The 20,701-nt window shown below is 38.9% G+C and overlaps 1 protein-coding gene across 2 annotated transcripts in view; it reads left to right on the top strand.

The window, feature by feature from the left end:
- Positions 1–20,701, top strand: part of PARD3B (par-3 family cell polarity regulator beta) — a 1,067,283-nt gene that overhangs the window by 971,589 nt on the left and 74,993 nt on the right. For both annotated transcript variants that reach the window (XM_060106399.1, XM_060106400.1), the window contains exon 22: positions 20,516–20,595. In XM_060106399.1, coding sequence (XP_059962382.1) covers positions 20,516–20,595 — 80 coding nt within the window. The remainder of the gene's footprint in view (positions 1–20,515; positions 20,596–20,701) is intronic.

The raw sequence follows: 20,701 nt of genomic DNA, 5'->3' as shown, positions 1-20,701 counted from the left end.
GACCAGCAGGCTACAGGGCTGGACACCCTGTGTTGGACACCCTGTGCCAAACAGCTAGCAAGACAGGAACACAACACAACCCATTAGTAGAGAGGCTGCCTAAAATCAAAATAAGTTCACAGACACCCCAAACACACCACCGGACACGGTCCTGCCCACCAGAAAGACACGATTCAAAAGGAGACCCCAAACACAGTAAGACAAGGAAAATGAGAAGACATAGAAACACACAGCAGATGAAGGGGCAAGGTAAAAACTCACCAGACTAAACAAATGAAGAGGAAATAGGCAGTCTACCTGAAAAATAATTCAGAGTAGTAATAGTAAAGATGATCCAAAATCTTGGAAATAGAATGAAGAAAATACAAGAAGCATTTCACAAGGACCTAGAAGAACTAAAGAGCAAACAAACCATGAGGAAAACACAATAAATGAAATTTAAAATTCTCTAGAAGGAATCCACAGCAGAATAACTGAGGCAGTAGAACGGAAAAGTGACCTGGAAGACAAAATAGTGGAAACAACTACCACAGAGCAGAATAAAGAAAAAAGAATGAAAAGAATTGAGGACAGTCTCCGAGACCTCTGGGACAACATTAAACACACCAACATTCAAATTATAGGGGTTCCAGAAGAAGAAGAGAAACAGAAAGGGACTGAGAAAATATTTGAAGAGATTATAGTTGAAAACTTCCCTAATATGGGAAAGGAAATAGTCAATCAAGTCCAGGAAGCACAGAGAGTCCCATACAGGATAAATCCAAGGAGAAACATGCCAAGACACATATTAATCAAACTATCAAAAATTACATACAAGTTTTAGCCACAGCAATCAGAGAAGAAAAAGAAATAAAAGGAATCCAAATCGGAAAAGAAGAAGTAAAGCTGTCACTGTTTGCAGATGACATGATACTATACATAGAGAATCCTAAAGATGCTACCAGAAAACTACTAGAGCTAATCAATGAATTTGGTAATATAGCAGGATACAAAATTAACACACAGAAATCTCTAACATTCCTATACACTACTGATGAAAAATCTGAAAATGAAATTAAGAAAACACTCCTATTTACCACTGCAACAAACACAATAAAATATCTTGGAATAAACTTACCTAAGGAGAGCAAAGACCTGTATGCAGAAAATTATAAGACACTGATGAAAGAAATTAAAGATGATACAAACAGAAGGAGAGATATACCATGTTCTTGGATTGGAAGAATCAACATTGTGAAAATGAGTCTACTACCCAAAGCAATCTACAGATTCAGTGCAATCCCTATCAAAGTACCACTGGCAATTTTCACAGAACTAGAACAAAAAATTTCACAATTTGTATGGAAGCACAAAAGACCCCGAATAGCCAAAGCAATCTTGAGAAAGAAAAACGGAGCTGGAGGAATCAGGCTCCCTGACTTCAGACTATACTACAAAGCTACAGTAATCAAGACAGTATGGTACTGGCACAAAAACAGAAATATAGATCAATGGAACAGGATAGAAAGCCCAGAGATAAACCCACACACATATGGTCACCTTATCTTTGGTAAAGGGTCAAGACTTCAATAAGTGGTGCTGGGAAAACTGGACAGCTCCATGTAAAAGAATGAAATCAGAACACTTCCTAACACCATACACAAAAATAAACTCAAAATGGATAAAAGACTTAAATATAAGACCAGACACTATAAAACTCTTAGAGGAAAACATAGGCAGAACACTCTATGATATACATCACAGCAAGATCCTTTTTGACCCACATCCTAGAGAAATGGAAATAAAAACAAAGATAAACAAATGGGACCTAATGAAACTTAAAAACTTTTGCACAGCAAAGGAAACCATAAACAAGATGAAAAGACAACCCTCAGAATGGGAGAAAATATTTGCCAACGAAACAACTGACAAAGGATTAATCTCCAAAATATGCAAGCAGCTCGTGCAGCCTAATATCAAAGAAGCAAACAATCCAATCCAAAAATGGGCAGAGGACCTAAATAGACATTTCTCCAAAGAAGATATACACATTGCCAACAAACACATGAAAGGATGCTCAACATCACTAATTATTAGAGAAATGCAAATGAAAACTACAATGAGGTATCACCTCACACCAGTCAGAATGGGCATCATCAAAACGTCTACAAACAATAAATTCTGGAGAGGGTGTGGAGAAAAGGTAACCCTCTTGCACTGTTGATGGGAATGTACATTGATACAGCCACTATGGAGAACATTATGGAGGTTCCTTAAAAAACTAAAAATAGAACTACCATATGACCGAGCAATCCCACTACTGAGCATATACCCTGAGAAAACCATAATTCAAAAAGAGTCATGTACCACAATGTTCATTGCAACTCTTTTTACAATAGCCAGAACATGGAAGCAGCCTAATTTTGCATCGACAGATGAATGGGTAACGAAGATGTGGCACATATAGACAATGGAATATTACTCATCCATAAAAAGAAATGAAATTGAGTTATTTGTAGTGAGGTGGATGGACCTAGAGTCTGTCATATAGAGTGAAGTAAGTCAGAGTCAGAAAAAGAAATACCGTATGCTAACACATATATGTGGAATTTTTTAAAAAATGGTTCTGAAAAACCTAGGGGCAGGACAGGAATAAAGACGCAGATGTAGAGAATGGACTTGAGGACGTGGAGAGGGGGACCGGTAAGCTGGGATGAAGTGAGAGAGTGGCATGGACATGTATACACTACCAAATGTAAAATAGATAGCTAGTGGGAAGCAGCCACATAGCACAGGGAGATATGCTCGGTGCTTTGTGACCACTTAGAGGGGTGTGATAGCGAGGGTGGGAGGGAGACACAAGAGGGAGGGGGTATGGGGATATATGAATACATATAGCTGATTCACTTTGTTATACAGCAGAAACTAACACAACAATGTAAAGCAATTATACTCCAATAAAGGTTTTTTTTTTAAAAAAGGAAACTGGTGTGGACCTAAAAACCTTTAATAGGTGCTTTTTCTTCTTGTAGTTTCTTGCAGTTTGGTTTTTATTAATATCAGCCAATTGGGGACTTTTAAAGCCATTTACTCTGTATTTGAATTCTCATTGAGTGAGAGTTGCAAGGTAGAGCAAGTGTCTGGTGGGTGTTAACTGAGTCATGGGTCACTGAAAATGTAGTGTGCAGAATTGAATTTTGATTTTTTAAAAAATGAGTCATGAACTTTTGGACCACATGCTCCTCTGTTCCCAGGAGTGGAGTGACAGGGGCTCGATGCCTATTCTTTCCAAAGCGTTGCATTTTCCTTGTCCCACCCACTTGAGTTTTGATGCTCTTTGAATTATGGTGTTTTATCTCTGTTCCTAAGGATTGAAGATTCTACCCATTCTTTCTTTGGATGAGTTGCTCCTGGCTGATGACCCTTGAATTGAAAATGATGTTTCCCCTGTGAACGTCCTAAGTTTAAATTCAGCATTCTTCATATGGTCAGTGACTCACATGTGGATAGCTAGTATGATTTATGGAGATTTGCTGTCTGCAAAGGAAAAGTTTCCCATGGCTCTTGGGGAAGATGCTCAGAGAGACCCACCCCTAGACTGTGCTGGACCAGTTGACAGAATCAGGAGATGAAGTTCTCTCTATTTTCTTCCAAATGACTTCGATTATTACTGGTGTTATTTTCCATACCAAAGTCCAATTACATGATGGAAGGTTTTTAGTAATTGGGCCCTTTGGATTTTAAATCTTCTCAGGTCAGTGCCCATGAGGAAAGCCTTCAGTAGGAAGGGCTTTGCACAGAAGGTAAATCTGATTTATAGGTGGACATGGCATTACGTCTGTCACAAATACATTATGAATGGGCAGTATACATTTTCTAACACACAAATCAACTCCCCCTGGCAAATTACCCCTCCTCCTAATGGATTACACCATTGGAAGTTCCTCATAATATTCATCCTAAGTTTTCACTTTTCTTAGTTTCATTACATTGATGAGTATATCCTTTTGCCTACGTCTTAGGGGTGTTAGGTATATTAGGCTACAGTTTATAAATCACCTTACAATTCTCCATCTGGGCCCACTAAAATGGTAAAAAGCAGTTGTAGATAATAAATGGATGCTGATTTCTGTTCAACATTTATACTATACTGGGGCACAAGGAATACACCTTTAAGTAGATAAACATTTTTCTTCTTAAATATGGGAAGTCATCTAAATAGCACTCAACCAGCTTTTCAGTTGTTTAGCTGCCATTAAGTTAGGATTTTGTTACTTTGCTTAGAGAGAATCATGTCCAGTGTTGGTTTCCTTTTTCTTTTTCTTTATCTTTTCCCTGTCTGCCAACCTCTTGCTACATGATGCTTCCCTACAGACTCTGGATCTTTACTTTTCAGGAGAAACTGTACCTGGACTGGCCTCTCTCTGAGCACAGAAGCCAGAGATGCTTTCAGACTTGAAAACACAATGATGGGGGCTTCTACCACAAAGTGGAGCTAAATCTGGGATTGTGCTCATTTTGGAAAACCAACAATAGACTGTGGTAGGACCTCTAACAGAATGGCTGATGTCAGCAGGTAGGGGTGGACTCACTCCCTACCCGTGCACAGAGCCTGTTCTGCCCTGGGAAAGGACCCAGCTGTCATCCTCTCCCCATCCAGTCTGTAGGAGTGCACACACAAGGTCCCGGTATTTATGTGTGATCCCAAACAGTTCAGTAATGTTGTAATAAAATGCACGCTTCACATCTGTACTGTGAAATTCCTAAACCATAATGAATACTGCTTCTTGGCTTCACTTCGCGCAGTGAAATTAATGTTCCCTCATGAATTGGAGCATGGTACTCACTTGTTAATGGCCTCTTGAGGTAGGACAGCTAGGTTAATCCAAGTCTGTTTTCTGTGGGTAGTCTAGGATTACATATTTCTCTGCTTGCCTATGTTACATCTCACCTTCAAGATTACTTTTTTCATTTAAGTGGTTCATTCTTTTCATCATCCGGCCTTTATTGAGCATGAAGTATGTGCAGGACAACAAGTGTTAACAAAGATCATTGTACAAGATCATTTAAAAATAATAATCTAGATAGTTAATTTAAAAGATATAATCCAGACTCTTGGAAAATAGGAAGTGACTAGCTCTGTTGAAGAGCTTCCCAGAGGACTTGGTAGTGGGAGAAAAGGGCAAAGGGAAAAGCTGAGGCTGGGTATGGAAATGTGGGCGTGCATGGGGGTCAGGGAAGGAGCAATGGTGGAGAAGGGCACATGTAGTGTATGTAAGGATGAAGTGGCTGGAAATGGGACTGCAAACATGATGATGATACTGATAACAACAGTAGACTATGAAAGGCTTGGATGTCATATTCAGGAATTTAAACTTTATCCTAGTCATTGAGCAGTTCCTGTGTAGAGTAGTAAGATGATTATATGTATGTGTGTATAAATATATATACATATTCATACATGTAAATATGCACACACACACATACATATATATATCACCCTTTTAAATGTGACATATCATTCCAGACACTCATCCTATATATATATGTGTGTATATATATAGATATAGATATAGATATAAAATGCAGAAAAGAGGCTCTTTTACAAGAGAAAGTAAGAGTGTTCCCTTGCATGCGCCCTCTCTCTCTCTCTCTCTCTCTCTCTCTCTCTCTCTCTCTCTCTCTCTCTCTCTCTCTCTTTTCTTTTTCTCTCTACTCACTCTCTTACTCTCTTTCCCAGAACTGTTTTTGGAACAGTAGTACTGAAGAAGCTTCCATTAGTTTAGCCAGGGCAAGTCAGAGGATCATGGAAATGACCCCTACAGAGCAGGAAAGAGATTCTCTCCAGGTATTTTTCTTACCAGAAGAAAGGTCAGGTTCACTGTAACTGCAGCAACAATAAGAACAACTCTGATTTATTGAACATATAAGTAGACTCTATATGTAAGACATGTATTATGTGGTTTACATGCCTCATACCATTTAGTCCTTACAGTAACCATCTGAGGTGGGTACTGTTATTAGCCCTGTTTTACAGGTGAGAAAACTGAGGCTCAGAAGTTAGCTTGCTCAAGGTCACGCAGCAGATAATGGAATTCAAGCCCAGCCAGTCTGTTCTAGAGTAGGTGCTCCTGACCACCACGCCACAAGCTGTGCAGGCTATAGGGACCATGGCCTCTCGGTGTCCAATTAGAAACTCTTTTTCAAGTCAGTTTCCGGTTAGAATGGAGGGACGTGGCGCACTGTAGGAATGATGGTGCTTTTTTAGGATTGTCTTACTGTTGTGCCTCCCTCTTTGAGCAAATAGTCTTACAAGGAATGTGCAACACCTGCCTTTCTCTTGGTCAGTGTAGTGGCATGGATGAGTCCGATGATGTATGAGAACATCCTTTGATCATTGTAAAATCCTTTATTGATATCGTATCTGTTGATATTCATTCTAAATGTGTGTAGGAACTAGACAGCAAGCACATTTACAAACAGGACAGATATTTTGAAAATTAGTATTGGCCCGCGAAGGGTCGGCCTCGAGAGTAGATGTGTGCACAGCCCCGCCAAGCCCAGGGTCAGGTGCCCATCAGCATCCAAGCCCCAAAGCCAGCCTTTGCTGATCGCCCTGTCCGCCCAGATTTTTTACCAGGTGGAAGCACAGTTGTCACAGTTAATGACCAGCTGTTTTTTATTTTAACAATGGCTATGAAAGCCCCCACACAAGTATTGTTTCTGTACTATTCCCTCAGCAACTTTGGTACCTGGTTCTCAAGCTTGAATCAGGTCACTGAACACAGTCTCCAAACCTCAGCCCCTCCCCCCCTCCCCCAGGTCATCATGCAGAGTGAGTGCTTCCTGCTCCAGTGGCACTGTCAGATCTCTGCTGGGTGGACTTCACAGAGAAGGCAGAGGAAGGTTAGACGTGGCTCAGGTGGAGTGTTTCTAAAGCCATCTTAGGCAAAGGAGATGAAGCTTTGATGTAGACTTCGGCTATTTCCAAAGCAGCTTAGAAACAGAGGGGAAAACAATCTTGGTACTGGTCTTCCTGTATCAAAACTCCTCATTGTAGTGTCAGTATTCAGCATACAGGGAAGCCCAGGAAAGGACCCCTAGGACCTCTTTAACCACTCGGTGCCTCCTCCCTGGTATGGGACTACTGTGGTGCCATCATGCTACGTTCATTTCTTGGCTCCTACAAGAAACTTGAGCTGATTTTTATTGTTGTTGTTGCTCTCTGTATATTTGCACCATTTTATATCCTAAGCTGAGTTCTTGATTTTGCAGCAGCGTACTAAAAAGCAGTGTGAATTGGCAGGTTTGGGGTATGATTTGCAGCTGGTCTATCAATTCCTCTTACTGGAAGCTTCAACTTCAAGTATGATACAATTATCTTATTTTACAGGACCTGAGCTTATATTTGCATCTGCTCATCTTTTGTTATTGTCTTTTTAAAAATACTCTCTTTCCGCATTTATTTTTCGGTAGATGAATAGTTCAATACACTCATTTTATACACTTTCTCGTCTGGGTATAAATTCATATGGTCCGGTGCTATCAAAATCAGAGCACCGGACCTGATTTCTAAGCACTGAGGTCTAAGCCCTTTGGACAGTTTTTGGAGGATGAAAACGATGACCAAGCAAATGCAGCTCTGGGTTACAGTAATATCTCTAACCATCCCCTTTTCACTCATTGTCATTATATAGGTTAAAATGTGTATGGAAGCCACAGTGGTTTTTCAGCATGCAAAGATTACTGCAGAAACTTCCTCTATTAATGGAAATTATTAGAGGATGGAAATGGTACTTGAACAGCAAGAATGACATTAATTATGGGAAAAGCAGTCGTATCTGGCAGTTGGCAAGCATGCATGATTCTTCAGCTCTCTTCCATGGGTTTGTGTCCAGCCAGCATTAGAAATCTAAAAGCTTTTTATTTTGGCAAAGTTTTCACAGCATTTGGACTTCTCGCATCTAGATAAAAGATAATTTGGAAAGAAATTATGTTGATGAAATTGAAGAATTCAGTAATGAGTTCTGTGTAGATGAATCAATGCCCAATTAAATGATTATATCAAATCCAACTTTAAATGTTGACTTAAAATATTCACATTTTAAAGAGTTTGAAAGTAAGATGCTATACATCTAATCAGAAGAACAAAGTCCTATTACCTAGCCTGGTAGGGGAATGGACTCTTCTGATTGGTCCAAGAGTTTGATTAATGGAAACTTAGGACAGGAATTACCTGTATGCTGAGAATGAGAATAGTTTGCAATAACCTAGCTTATTTTCATTCCATAGTTCCCTTTCCTTTTTTGCAACTTTTCTCTGTTTCTCAGGGTTTTGTTTGTTTCCCTTTTCCCTGTCTACACCCCCTTTTCAAGGCTTTCTTCTCTGTTTATCACTGTTTTAATGTTCTCACCACCTTCTACAAGATCTGTTTTTCTTACCCACTGCTACCTTCACCTCTTCTTGTCCCTTCACAGCAGTGAATACAACCAATCAGAGCAACATTTGTTGCTTCATTCATTCACTCAATTAGCATTTATTGAGCCCTTGCCATGTTTAAGGCACTAACTTGACCGCTGGAAGAGCTACCAAAACTACAGAAGTAGACATCTTGCCATCAGCACAAAAGTGCATTCTTGGGATCCATAAAATGCCCAGTGCAATCAGATCGTTGAGCATATATGACAGGAACAACACAAAGCTGGAAAGTTAGATGGCTGTCAGTTACTGAGAGACTTTATTCACTAGTTAATAGAAAACCATTGACAGGGTGTGTGTGTTTGGTTTCATTGTTCAAATTAGGTTTTGACACAAGAGCATCAATTTTTCAGAAAGTCATCTGTTTAGTTCTTCCTTTCTCCTCCTCTGGTCTTCATTCATCTTCCTAGAACTGAATTCTGCTGGTATAGCAGTCAGTTGCAAAATAATTTGATTAATATAAATGTAGGGCTATTGTGTGTCTGATTCCAGCATTAATGGTAGCATGGGTCTGGTAACTTTGTGAAGCTGCACGTTGAGGTACATGTTTAGATCAACAGTGATTATTCCCAGTGTGCCCAGTAATTTATTCTATCAGATAAGCTTCCCCTACTAGTGTACTAGTATTATTTTTGAGCTAGTAGAATCTTTTCTAAGCAATTACATACTTAAGGTTCCTAATGGGTTTTTTGTTGTTGTTGTTGTTGTTTTTGTGGTACGTGGGCCTCTCACTGTTGTGGCCTCTCCCGTTGTGGAGCACAGGCTCCAGATGTGCAGGCTCAGCGGCCATGGCTCACAGGCCCAGCCGCTCCACGGCATGTGGGATCCTCCTGGCCCGGGGCACGAACCCATGTCCCCTGCATCGGCAGGCGGACTCTCAACCACTGCACCACCAGAGAAGCCCACCTAATGGTTTTGATTTATACTCCAGATTCAAGTTTAAATCTCAACTATAAGAATGTTTCTAGGTTGTTTTTTGTTTTTTGTTTTTAAAGAAATGAAAATAAATCTGGACTAAATAAACAAAAGAGCTTGGGACTTCTCTGGTAGTGCAGTGGTTAAGAATCCGCCTGCCAATGCAGGGGACACAGGTTTGAGCCCTGGTCTGGGAAGATCCCACATGCTGCTGAGCAACTAAGCCCGTGCGCCACAACTACTGAGCCTGCACTCTAGAGCCCACGAGCCACAACTACTGAGCCCGTGTGCTACAATTACTGAAGCCCGTGCTCTGCAACAAAGAAAAGCCACCGCAATGAGAAGCCCACACACCCCAACAAAGAGTAGCAGTCCCCCGCTCACCGCAACTAGAGAAAGCCTGCATGCATCAACGAAGACCCAACACAGCCAAAAATAAATAAATTAACAAAAGAGCTTGAAAGGTGCAGTCTTAATAAGACTTAACCAAAGGACAGATGCCATAAAACTTCCTTAAAAACATGTTGATAGTATGTATCCTATTATTTAACAGGTCTGGTTCAAAAAACTAGGTAGCCATTAGTGAAACAGATTAATTTTTTGTGTTAACTGCTACTGAGTAGATGTTTGAGACTTCTGTTTCATTGACTCAATAAATATTAATGAACAAGGTGATATGCCAGGCCTTGAGAATGTAATGGCTCAAAAAAGAGGCATTGTCTCAATTCTAATGAAGCTTGCAATCTGATGTCTTGTGTAAACCCAATTAATAGACTGACACGATTCATGAATACTGAAAAAAAACACGGTAATACAGCAGGATATTTTAATAAAAATAACATTTTATTAAAAGTTATTTTTATTAAAAATTATTTTTGCTATAACAAAAAATTAACATGTATACATATATTAATGCCTCCAGCTACTTTTTCTTTTTTTTTTTTTTTTTTGCGGTACGCGGGCCTCTCACTGTTGTGGCTTCTCACGTTGCGGAGCACAGGCTCCGGATGCGCAGGCTCAGCAGCCATGGCTCATGGGCCCAACAGCTCCACGGCATGTGGGATCTTCCTGAACCGGGGCATGAACCCGTGTCCCCTGCATCGGCAGGCGGACTCTCAACCACTGCACCACCAGGGAAGCCCCCTCCAGCTATTTTAAATAAATATCACTAGGCAATTGGGGTTCAGCGGTATGGCTGTGATGACCATAAGCACATTCAGAATGCTCACAGACAGTCATAATTTCATGTATTCCATCTCACTGCCAACATAGGTTTATTTGAACTTTCAGGTCTGATGCCTTAGTTCTTTGTTTAAGAAATAGAGCAACAGTAACTATAATGATCCCTTCTAACATATGAGGCAGCATTAAGAGTGAGACAAGCACTACTTTGGGGTCAGGCAGATCTCAGTTTGGATCTTGTCTTTGCCACTGTATGACCCTTTGGGCAAGTTGCTTTAACATCCTCTGAACTCTAGTTTCCTCGTGTGTAAAATGAGGCAGAAATGGAAATGGTCACATTGATTTTAACTCATGATACTGATTGTAGAGTGTTCCAGAGAATCTTTTCTTTCTAGTAACTATAATGGGAGTGATTTGAACTTGCCCACTGACTAAACTATTAAAAAAATTCTGAAGAGCTTAAAATTTTGCATATATTTATTTACATTGTTTAGTCTTTATAAATGCAAGTATATTTTAAATATGCTAGAGAGCTTTAGTCAATGAATATCCTTTATAAGACTTAATAGTTAGAAGAGATAGTATGAACTCATAAGGAATAATGTGAACAACTATTATCATTTTAAGATTTAGTCATATTGTGAAGGTCAACTTTGTTTCTTTTAGGATGTGTAAAGGAGGTTGTCACAGAGTACAATAAACTAAAACAGCAGAGGAGTAAATAATTCACATATTATATCCAAGAAACAATTGGAAACCAAATTCAATAAGTACTAGATATTAGAACCTAGTGATTACTGTAACTAACCAAAACTCCACCAAAGTCCTTTTATTCTGTTCCTGGAAAATACAGGACAGGTGTGAACAGACAGGTTTCTTGGGGAATGCTTTTCCTAATACCTTTTTTTTTTCATCTTTTCATCAGACCTTTGTCTTCTGCCAACTAAGAGTTTATATGTCAGTCAGTGTTACAAGATCTCTTTTTGTAGGTAGACAGATGGGAAAAGGAAATGAAGAGTGGTGTCTGGCTCTTTAATTAAAGATGTAGAGCCAGAGTTTGCTCTTCAAGCTTATTGGCAAGACACATATGCACACATGTACTCACGCACACACACACATACACTCACACGCAAAATGCATCTGATAGATGAAGCCAAGTTTGTAAATTGTATCCACAATCATAGTTTCTATGGTAACTGTATCTTAGGCCCAGACACAAACAGAGCTGGGCAGGAGATGTCTGATTTTATTTTCTCCAAAGATAATCAAAAGAGAGATCATTCAGGCTGTGGCCCAATGTGTACATATGTATATGTGTACATATGTATATGTATATGGCTAGAACTTGGATGGTGCTAGCATGAAATTTAATGCTTAAAGCCCAATAAATGTGTTATAACTTTATAATGTTGCAGATTGCTTTGCTATCTTTGTCATTCAGCTTTAAAATAACTATGTGCACACATATAGTTATTATATTAATAAGGTGTAATTGGTTAACATAATGTGGAAACTATATACAAGATAAGTTTTATAAATGTGTGTAGGTTAGAAGGGACTTTAAGGATTTATGTTTTAACTCCAACATTTTACAAGGGAGGAAAATACAGGCACAAAATGGTTAAAAGGCTTATCCAAGAGTTATTTTAAAAATATTTTTATTTGCTGTATTTTCTAAACTAGCAGATGTTCTAAGCAAGTCTATAAGCTGAATACCCAGTTATTTGACAAAATTACTGAAATTAAATTAGAGAAAATAAACACTTCAGAAATAATGGTTTGAATGAGTGTGTGTACTTTTGCTTCTCTAGATAGCATATTTGTAAATACATATCTCAGGAATAATATACTTCACATTGCAAAAGAGAAATAATTAAGCAGCTTATTTTAATTAGTTTCTTTTTGTTTAGATGGAATATTGTCAGTTGCCCTTCCTCCAAACATGTAGCATTTTAGAAGAGTGTCTGAATATTAGAAGATTCTCAAAGCCAAGTTTATAACTTTTTAGATGTTTTTATTGAGCTGATTCCTTTAAAAACCTTCCAGCCAAACCTATAGCTAGGTAAAAGCAATGTAATTAAAAGGAAGCTTCTGGAAACTGCTCAAAAATATCTGTCATGATACCAACTTGAAATGAAAGGCATATTTCCTAAAATGGCATCTACATTTTTATACTTTGCATTTTAATCTTATGATGTGTCTGGCAGCATGAAACTCATTTTTGGGTAATGGGTCTGAGTAAGACATATTTGTAAGTGAGGATGTTATGTATAGGTGAATAAGCTGTATTGCACCTTTGCACAGCCTTTCCATCACAGCAGCTTTTAAATTTCCTCAGGAAAATTGACTTATGGGACATAAATTACAACATTGGCAAAAATGTGTCCTGACCTGTAGGAATAGGAAAACATGTTAATTTTAAATTGTTTCCGCTTTTTATCATCAGATATTTGATTTATCCTTTAATTTTAATGAATTGTTTAAAAATGTTTGAAAGGGCATTAAATCTTCCCCTCTTCCATTAATCTGCAAATGGGGGAAACAGGGGTGTTAAATGGCCTCTTTAGTATATTGCTTTATGAAACTGCTGATTCTTGCAATGCCAGGCTAGAAATATGCACTAATTTAAGGAACACTGAGTGTAAGTGGCAAGCTCCTTGCTTTTGTAGAGAAAAGACTAATAGCTTTATTTTAACAAGGCTCTTAACACCACAGCCAGCAGGCACTGAGTGAATGAAATTGGGAGAACTCCCATGGACTAAAAGCATCTTAATTCAACATCCCCCCTGCTCGCCCCCCGCCCCCAAACACCAAGCCCTCCTGATAGGCTGTCATAAACTGTCATAATCCAAACAAAGAAGATCGCCATGTGCAAGGCATACCAAGGTATGAGCTTTTCAAGTTGTTTTGAATAAGCTCTCTGAAGTTTCACTTCCTGAGCAGTAGAGAGATAAATATGCCCCCAATCCAAACATAAGTTCTAACATTACATTGTTGTGGAAAAGACTATGTTTCTGTTACAGCTTAAGTCAAGATTATTCCTATCAGATGTATATTTAGGTCATTACATTAAAAAAAAAAAAAACCTGCATGATACCAAGTGAGATAAAGGGCTTCTTTAAAAAAAATTAATTGGATCAAAGCCGCTGACCTTATGTTTTTGTGATGCGAGACATTACCTAATAAGGAGTTCTTCAAGGAGACGCATTTCTGAGTCTTGTTGAGCACAGAGCAAAATGAGAAATGAGCTTATAAATGCCTCTGCCAGTTCTCTCTCCCCTCACTCCCTCCAAAAGTGGCTTGACTTCCTAAGGACCCGACTAAAACTTATAATTAGTTTCTCTTTGGCAACCCTCTAGCTGCAGTTTCCTACTTTCAGCTCACAGCTATTTGTAAGAATCTTTGTCCCCAACACAATAATCTGTATTGCCACCATTTCTGATTGGGATAGTAGAAGTGACCAAATTACAGGAGGAGATTAGATAAGTTATGATTTATCCATAAATCTTATATAGCTATTAAAATTCATGTTTGTGGAAACATATCTACTAGCACAGGAAAATGCCAGTAGTAAATAGTTGGGAAAAAATTCTATATACCATTAAAATATGTATATATTTGTAAATGTTAACAGAGGTCATCTTTGGGTGACTTAGGGAGAAAAAAAACAGGTAAATCTGTTTTTTAAATAATGGAACACAAATGTATTGCTATCATCTCCCTTGACCAACCGTGTGTCCCTGAGCAGGAAATGACTTTTCTCATTTCTGTGTCTTAGAGTACTTAGCATACGGCTCTAATATTTAGAGTCACTAACAAATGTTTATTTACTTGAAAGTATTAATCTCATTTTCTGAACGTGATAGCATAAGACAGTGCAACCAGTGGGTGTTTATTTATTAGAAAACTGTAAAGATTTTCAACACCATAGAGTCTGGCTTTCAATAAAGCACCAAGCAACATCTCATTGCCAATTCCCACATACCCTTTTACAGACTTTCTATCAGTCAATGTTCAGTTGCAGAGAACAATATACACTCTAGCTAGTTTAAGCAGGAACAAATTTATTACACCATATTAACAGGCTTACAGAACCATAAGGAAGGCTAGGAAACAAATTTTTAGATAAGCTTTCAGGAATGAGTTCCCAAGCCACACAACAGAACTAGGCTACCCAGGGAGTTCTGCCATTTCTTTGAGGAAGGTTTTGGCTCCACAAGCCACACAATAATGCCTATATCAGAAGCCACCATAATTAGGAAGGTGCCACAAACAGGAATTCGCCTTTAGTGCCACCAGCTCCAAAGCTAGCTATGAAAGCTACACTCCACCCCCAGAAACTAGAGCTGGCACATCTGCTAACACTGCCATGGGAAAACCAAACACACATTTGGACGTTCTTGCCAGAATCAACAGTGGAAGCATCGCCAGTGCCTCAACTCCATTTCTCAAATGACATGGACCACCTTAAATCACACCCAGAACATTGACTACAAGGGAATTCTGGGAAAGGTAGTTTTCAGCTTTCCAGGCTCTGTGGTTCAGAGTGACCCTCGACAAGGAGGGAGCATCGAGTTAGCTCGCCAACACACCATATAAGCCACAGATCTTGTCTTACTGAAGCTCTTGGCTGCTTTTGACACTGTGAACCACTCCCTCTTTCGTGGAATTCTTTTCCCTTAATTCCTGTGAACGTTCTCTCCTTGCTCTCTTCTTGACCAACAACTTTTACTCATACTCCCTCCTGGGTTCAACTTTTTTTTTTTTGCCTGCCCCTTAAATTACGGTATTTCTAAGATTATTATTGGTATTCTCTCTTTTCATCACATGTCTTTTCTTCTATTCTGTCCCTGTAGATTCTTCCTGGGCCGTCTAATTCTTTTCCAAGGTTTCAGGTACCAACTATAGGCTGAATGTTTCTCAATTCTACATCTCTAGTCCAGATTTTTCTTTTACATCGCAAAATTTTATACTCAGTTATCTCTCAGACATTTCCATCAGATGTCCCAACTCAAGCTTAATATATCTAAGTGTTCCCTCCTCCAACCCCTACCCCTACCCCCTAAATCTGTGCTTTTTTTAGTCCCATCTTGGCAACAGTTATCAAATTCACCTAGTTGCTAAGTTTGGAAACTTAGGCATGATTCCAGACACATCCTTCCCATTAATTCTCAGTCAGTTGTATTAAATTTACCCTTTTAACATCTTTATGATGCTCCCTTGTCTCCATCCTTTTGAATAGCCCCTTGTTTAGGCCTTTATCATCTCTGACTTAAGACTGTCACGGGAACCTCCATACTATGGCAAGAATAATCTCTCTGACTGTTCAATATGTGCTATCACTTATGGAATATCACTTCTCAGTGGGTTCACCATCAACTAATGGTAAAATCAAGTTCCTTGGCATGAGCTCCTCCAAAATCCAGTCCATGGCACTTTCTCCAGAGCTTGGACTCTGGGATCAGACAGACCTGAACCTTGTCTCAGATATGCCGTGTCCTAGCTGTATGACCTTAGGCAACTGCTCAGTTTTCTCATGTGCAAAATTGGGCAACCATTGGGGATATTTGGGAGGAATGAATGGGCTAATGCAAATAAAACATTTAGCCTTGTACTTGGCACTCAATAAGGGCCAAATAAGTGTTAAATTGTAGTAATCAAAGAAGTACTAAAAAATGTAGGGAGAGTCCATGTTGGATAGTCTATGTTCTTGGGTAGACTCAATATTGTCTATATGTCAGCTCTTCCCAGCTTGATCTATATATTCAATGTACTCCCAATCAAAATCCCAGCAAGTTACAAAGTGATTCTAAAGTTTATGTGGAGAGGCAAAAGTCCCAGAATAGCCAACACAATGTTGAATGAGAGGAACAAAGTTGGAAGACAGACACTACCCAACTTCAAGACTTACTATAAAGCTACAGTAATCAAGACAGTATGGTATTGGAGAAAAAATCAACAAATAGATCAGTGGAACAGAATAGAGAGCCCAGAAATAGACCCACAGAAACACAGTCAACGGATCTTTGACAAAGTTGCAAAAGCAATATAATAGAGCAAAAATAGTCTTTTCAACAAATGGTGCTGGAAAAACTGAACATCCACATGCAAAAAAAAAAAAAAAGGAAAGAAAAAAAGAATCTAGACACAGACCTTATAGTCTTCACAAAAATTATCACAGACCTAAATGTAAGATGCAAACTTAAAACTCCTAGAAGATAACATTGGAAAAAATCCAAATGACCTTAAGCTTGGTGATGAATTTTTAGATATGACACCAAAAGGATGATCCATGGTATATATGGGAACTCTCTGTACTTTCCTCTCAATTTTGCTACAAACCTAAAACTTCTCTAAAAAATAAAATTTAAAAAATTGCACTAGTGGCAATAATATTGTTGTAACCATAATAGTAGCACCATTGATATTGTTGCTCCTGTTACTAATATCCTTTTCCTTAGAGCCTCTGTTTCTTCCAAATTTTGACATTCCCTGGGAACACAGTGCTCCTTTTATGCCTCCATGTTGTTTCACTTTCGTTCTGTCTACTGAGAATGCCTTCTCCTGCTTCTCCTACCCCCTCCTTCTCCTAACAAACTCCTCCTCATTCATATTCAAGTTTTAGATGAAGCTTCAACACCCACATGAAGCTGTCTTCAACTCTCCCAGGTGGACTCTGGTATCTGTTCCTTCAGACTCCCACTACCTCCTTCAGACTGACACTCCAGCGGTGATCTCATTGTACTGTAATTGTTTGCAGGCCTGTCTCTTTTATATTTAAAGCAATGAAGAAATCAAGCCTCTGTTCATTGTTTTGAAAGTGGTCCCTAATGTGGCATTAGAATACAGAAGGTGTTCAGTAATTACTAATTGAATGATTGTATTAAAGATGCTGCAGTATTAAACACACAAATTAAACACACAAATACATATACAATTGGTGAAGAATGGAATAATTTTTTAATTGAAGTATAGTTGATTTACAATATTGTGTTAGTTTCAGGTGTACAGCATGATGATTCAGTTATACATATATATGTGTATATCTATGTTCTTTTTTTGATTCTTTTCCATTATAGTGTATGACAAGATATTGAATCTGTGCTATACAGCAAATCCTTGTTGTTTATCAATTGTACTCTCATACTCCCAATTTATCCCTCCCCTCCTTCCCCTTTGGTAACCATAAACTTGTTTTCTATGTCTGTGGGTCTGTTTCTGTTTTCTAAATAAGTTCACCTGTATCATTTTTTTAGATTCCACATATAAGCAATACCATATGATATTTGTCTTGCTCTGTCTGAATTACTTCACTTAGTATGATAATCTCTAGGTCCTTCCATGTTGTTGCAAATGGCAATATTTCATTCTTTTCTATGGCTGAGTAATATTCCACCATATATATATATATACATATATATGCATATATAGATATATGTATATATATGTACACACACACACACACACACACATACCCCACATCTTCTTTATCTACTCATCTGTTAATGGACATTTAGGTTGCTTCCATGTCTTGGCTATTGTAAATAGTGCTGCAGTGAACACTGTGGTGCCTGTATCTTTTTGAATTAGAGCTTTCATCCAGATGTATGCCCAGGAGTGAGATTGTTGGATCATATGGTAACCCTATTTTTAGTTTTTTTGAGAAACCTCCATACTGTTTTCAAGAACAGAATAATTTTTGATGTATAAGCATGCCATCCATCTTTTGAAACCTGGCCTTCGCTCTTCTACTTCCATGAAGTCTTTCCAAACACCTTCATCTGTGCTTCTGCTAGTAACATCCTGAATGACATTGGTTCATGCATTGTCCTACATCACTCTTTAATTATTTCATTTCTGATCCTTGTTTTCCCTACAAGACTAAAAGTTGCTTAAGGATAAGGGTCATCCTACATTTCACAGAATCTAGCATGCCAGCAGCTTACCAGAAGAACCACAGCACATGGGCGCTGCCTCCTGAGATACCAGAATGTTGACTGCCATCATTAGGCCAGGCTGGTTCAGATAACGGCCCTGAAAGTATTAACTTGGAGTTTTGTGGCCACGTGAAAAAAATTAGTTGTAAGTGTCTAAAGCCATACTAAGGATACATAAATAAGATGTTTTTCTTTTTTTTAATTTTTATTTTACCCACAGTCTCCTAAAAGACCCACCTCATTCCTTATTCTTCTGTATCTACGGCAATGAAGCATGATGTTTTTATAACAACCACAATTAGTAATCTTCAACATATTTCTGGTATTTACATTAATTCTCCCTCCATAAAAAAATAGGTCACAAACAAAACAAACCTTAGATAGGAGTGACTGGGGACAATACTTCTATCCATCGCTTCTTTTCCTGTGCCATTTATTTATCCCCTAACTGCCTGACACCATCCTTGCCCCTAGTTTTTGTTAAAAAGGTTAGCAGTTTAAATCAGGGCTTTATCCTAATGCAGAAAATTCTGTCTCTCTGTAGTTGCTTCTAAAGCTGTAAGTGCAATCTTCATCCTACCTAGGTAGCTATTGGGCTGTCAATCTCTCAGATAACGCCAGGTGCTCCTGTTCCATGTATTGGTGAAATATAAAGAGGTGTTACAGGGCACACTCCTAAGGGCCTCCTGTAATAATGTGACACCAGGAATAGTCTTTCTTAACTCTAAATGTGCGTATATTCTCATTTTGCAACACCTCCCCTGACAAACCCTCCCTACACACACCACCCAAGCTGGGATGGTGGTTGCATAGAGAGCTGGGACTTTTCCTAGGAGGAAAATAAATTCCAGCTTGAGTACTACCCAGAAAAATTTCCTCTACAACCTTGACACTGTTACTTCCTGTGCTTATTAGCAAACTCTCCCTTCCCCTCCATTATAAGAGGCCAGGTTTTTTATTTACCCCTTCCATGCCCATTATATGAGAGGTACCCTAGCACAGAGTGGCCATAAACCACGTGTTGACGGGAACAAGTGAGGAATTGATCAGTCACCAAGTACCTTCAAATACCATGTTCATCCCATATGTGTCTTTAGTTGGTATGATAGATACAGAAAGACTATATGTAAAGTCTTTAGATTCATGGCACTAACACACTTTATTGAGAACCTACTGGGGCCAGTCACTCAGTGCCCATCAGAATCTCAGAGGCTGGTGGAAGAGACCTGAAGAGAGGTGAACACAGGAAGTACATAGGAAGGGACAAAAACCAATAAAGACCAACACTAGATTGAAAATAGTTTGTCACTTCTCTGTGTTTGTTTATAAGGGAGCGGGCTCAGTGAGGCTCAGGTGATCAGAGAGGGCTTCGTAGAAGCTGTGGAAGAGGTAGCTGCTTGCCACCGATCCCAGGTAGTAAAGAAAGGTTTCGTGGAAAGTATACACTCTTATCATAGCCAAGAGGAGCCTAAGGAGACATGATGACTAAAGGTAATATGGTGTCCTGAATGGGATCCTGAACAGAAAAAAAAATAGATAAAATCTGAATAAACTACGAACTTGAGTTAACAATACTGTATTAATATTGATTTATTAATTGTAAGAAATATACCATAGGAATATGAGATGTTAGTTATAGGGAAACTGGGTGCAGACTATATGGGAACCCTCTGTACTATCTTCTCAATTTTCCTGCCAGTCTAAAGCTGTTCTGCAAACTAAAGCCATTTTGAAAGGAAAAAAAAAGCCCTCTTAACAATCTACAGAATATCCCTGGCATGGTGACAGGAGGGAGTCAGTTTGACAATGACCCTTTTTTTGAAAGAAGTGACTTTGTCGTTAAATGCCATGTTTGTAGCTCGATCATCAATTCCTATAACGATGCTGAGTTCTTGCCTGCTTTCCCGTGGTTAATTTTTGGCAGGCAGCAGCAGCATTTGTGCAGTGATTACAATTTTGAGATGCATTGTCAGTAACCAGGGTGCATAATGGATCTTCATCTCTAATTACTTTTCTCTCCACAGGTGTCTGGAAAGGGTCCAGATGGGAATGCACACAACCTCCGCTTTGAGGGGATGGAGAGACAGTACGCCTCCTTACCCAGGTAGATCACTGAGGGGTCTCCCCTCACCATCCCACCCGCACATAAAGTCTTCAGAAAATACACATGGAATAGAAATCTGGCTCTGAAATGGGGAGTATGTTATAAT

Source organism: Mesoplodon densirostris, chromosome 8, assembly GCF_025265405.1.
Source record: "Mesoplodon densirostris isolate mMesDen1 chromosome 8, mMesDen1 primary haplotype, whole genome shotgun sequence".
In the NCBI taxonomy this organism is placed as follows: domain Eukaryota; kingdom Metazoa; phylum Chordata; class Mammalia; order Artiodactyla; family Ziphiidae; genus Mesoplodon; species Mesoplodon densirostris.
Note: the sequence above shows the minus strand (reverse complement) of the source record. Positions and strands in the feature narration are given on the sequence as shown.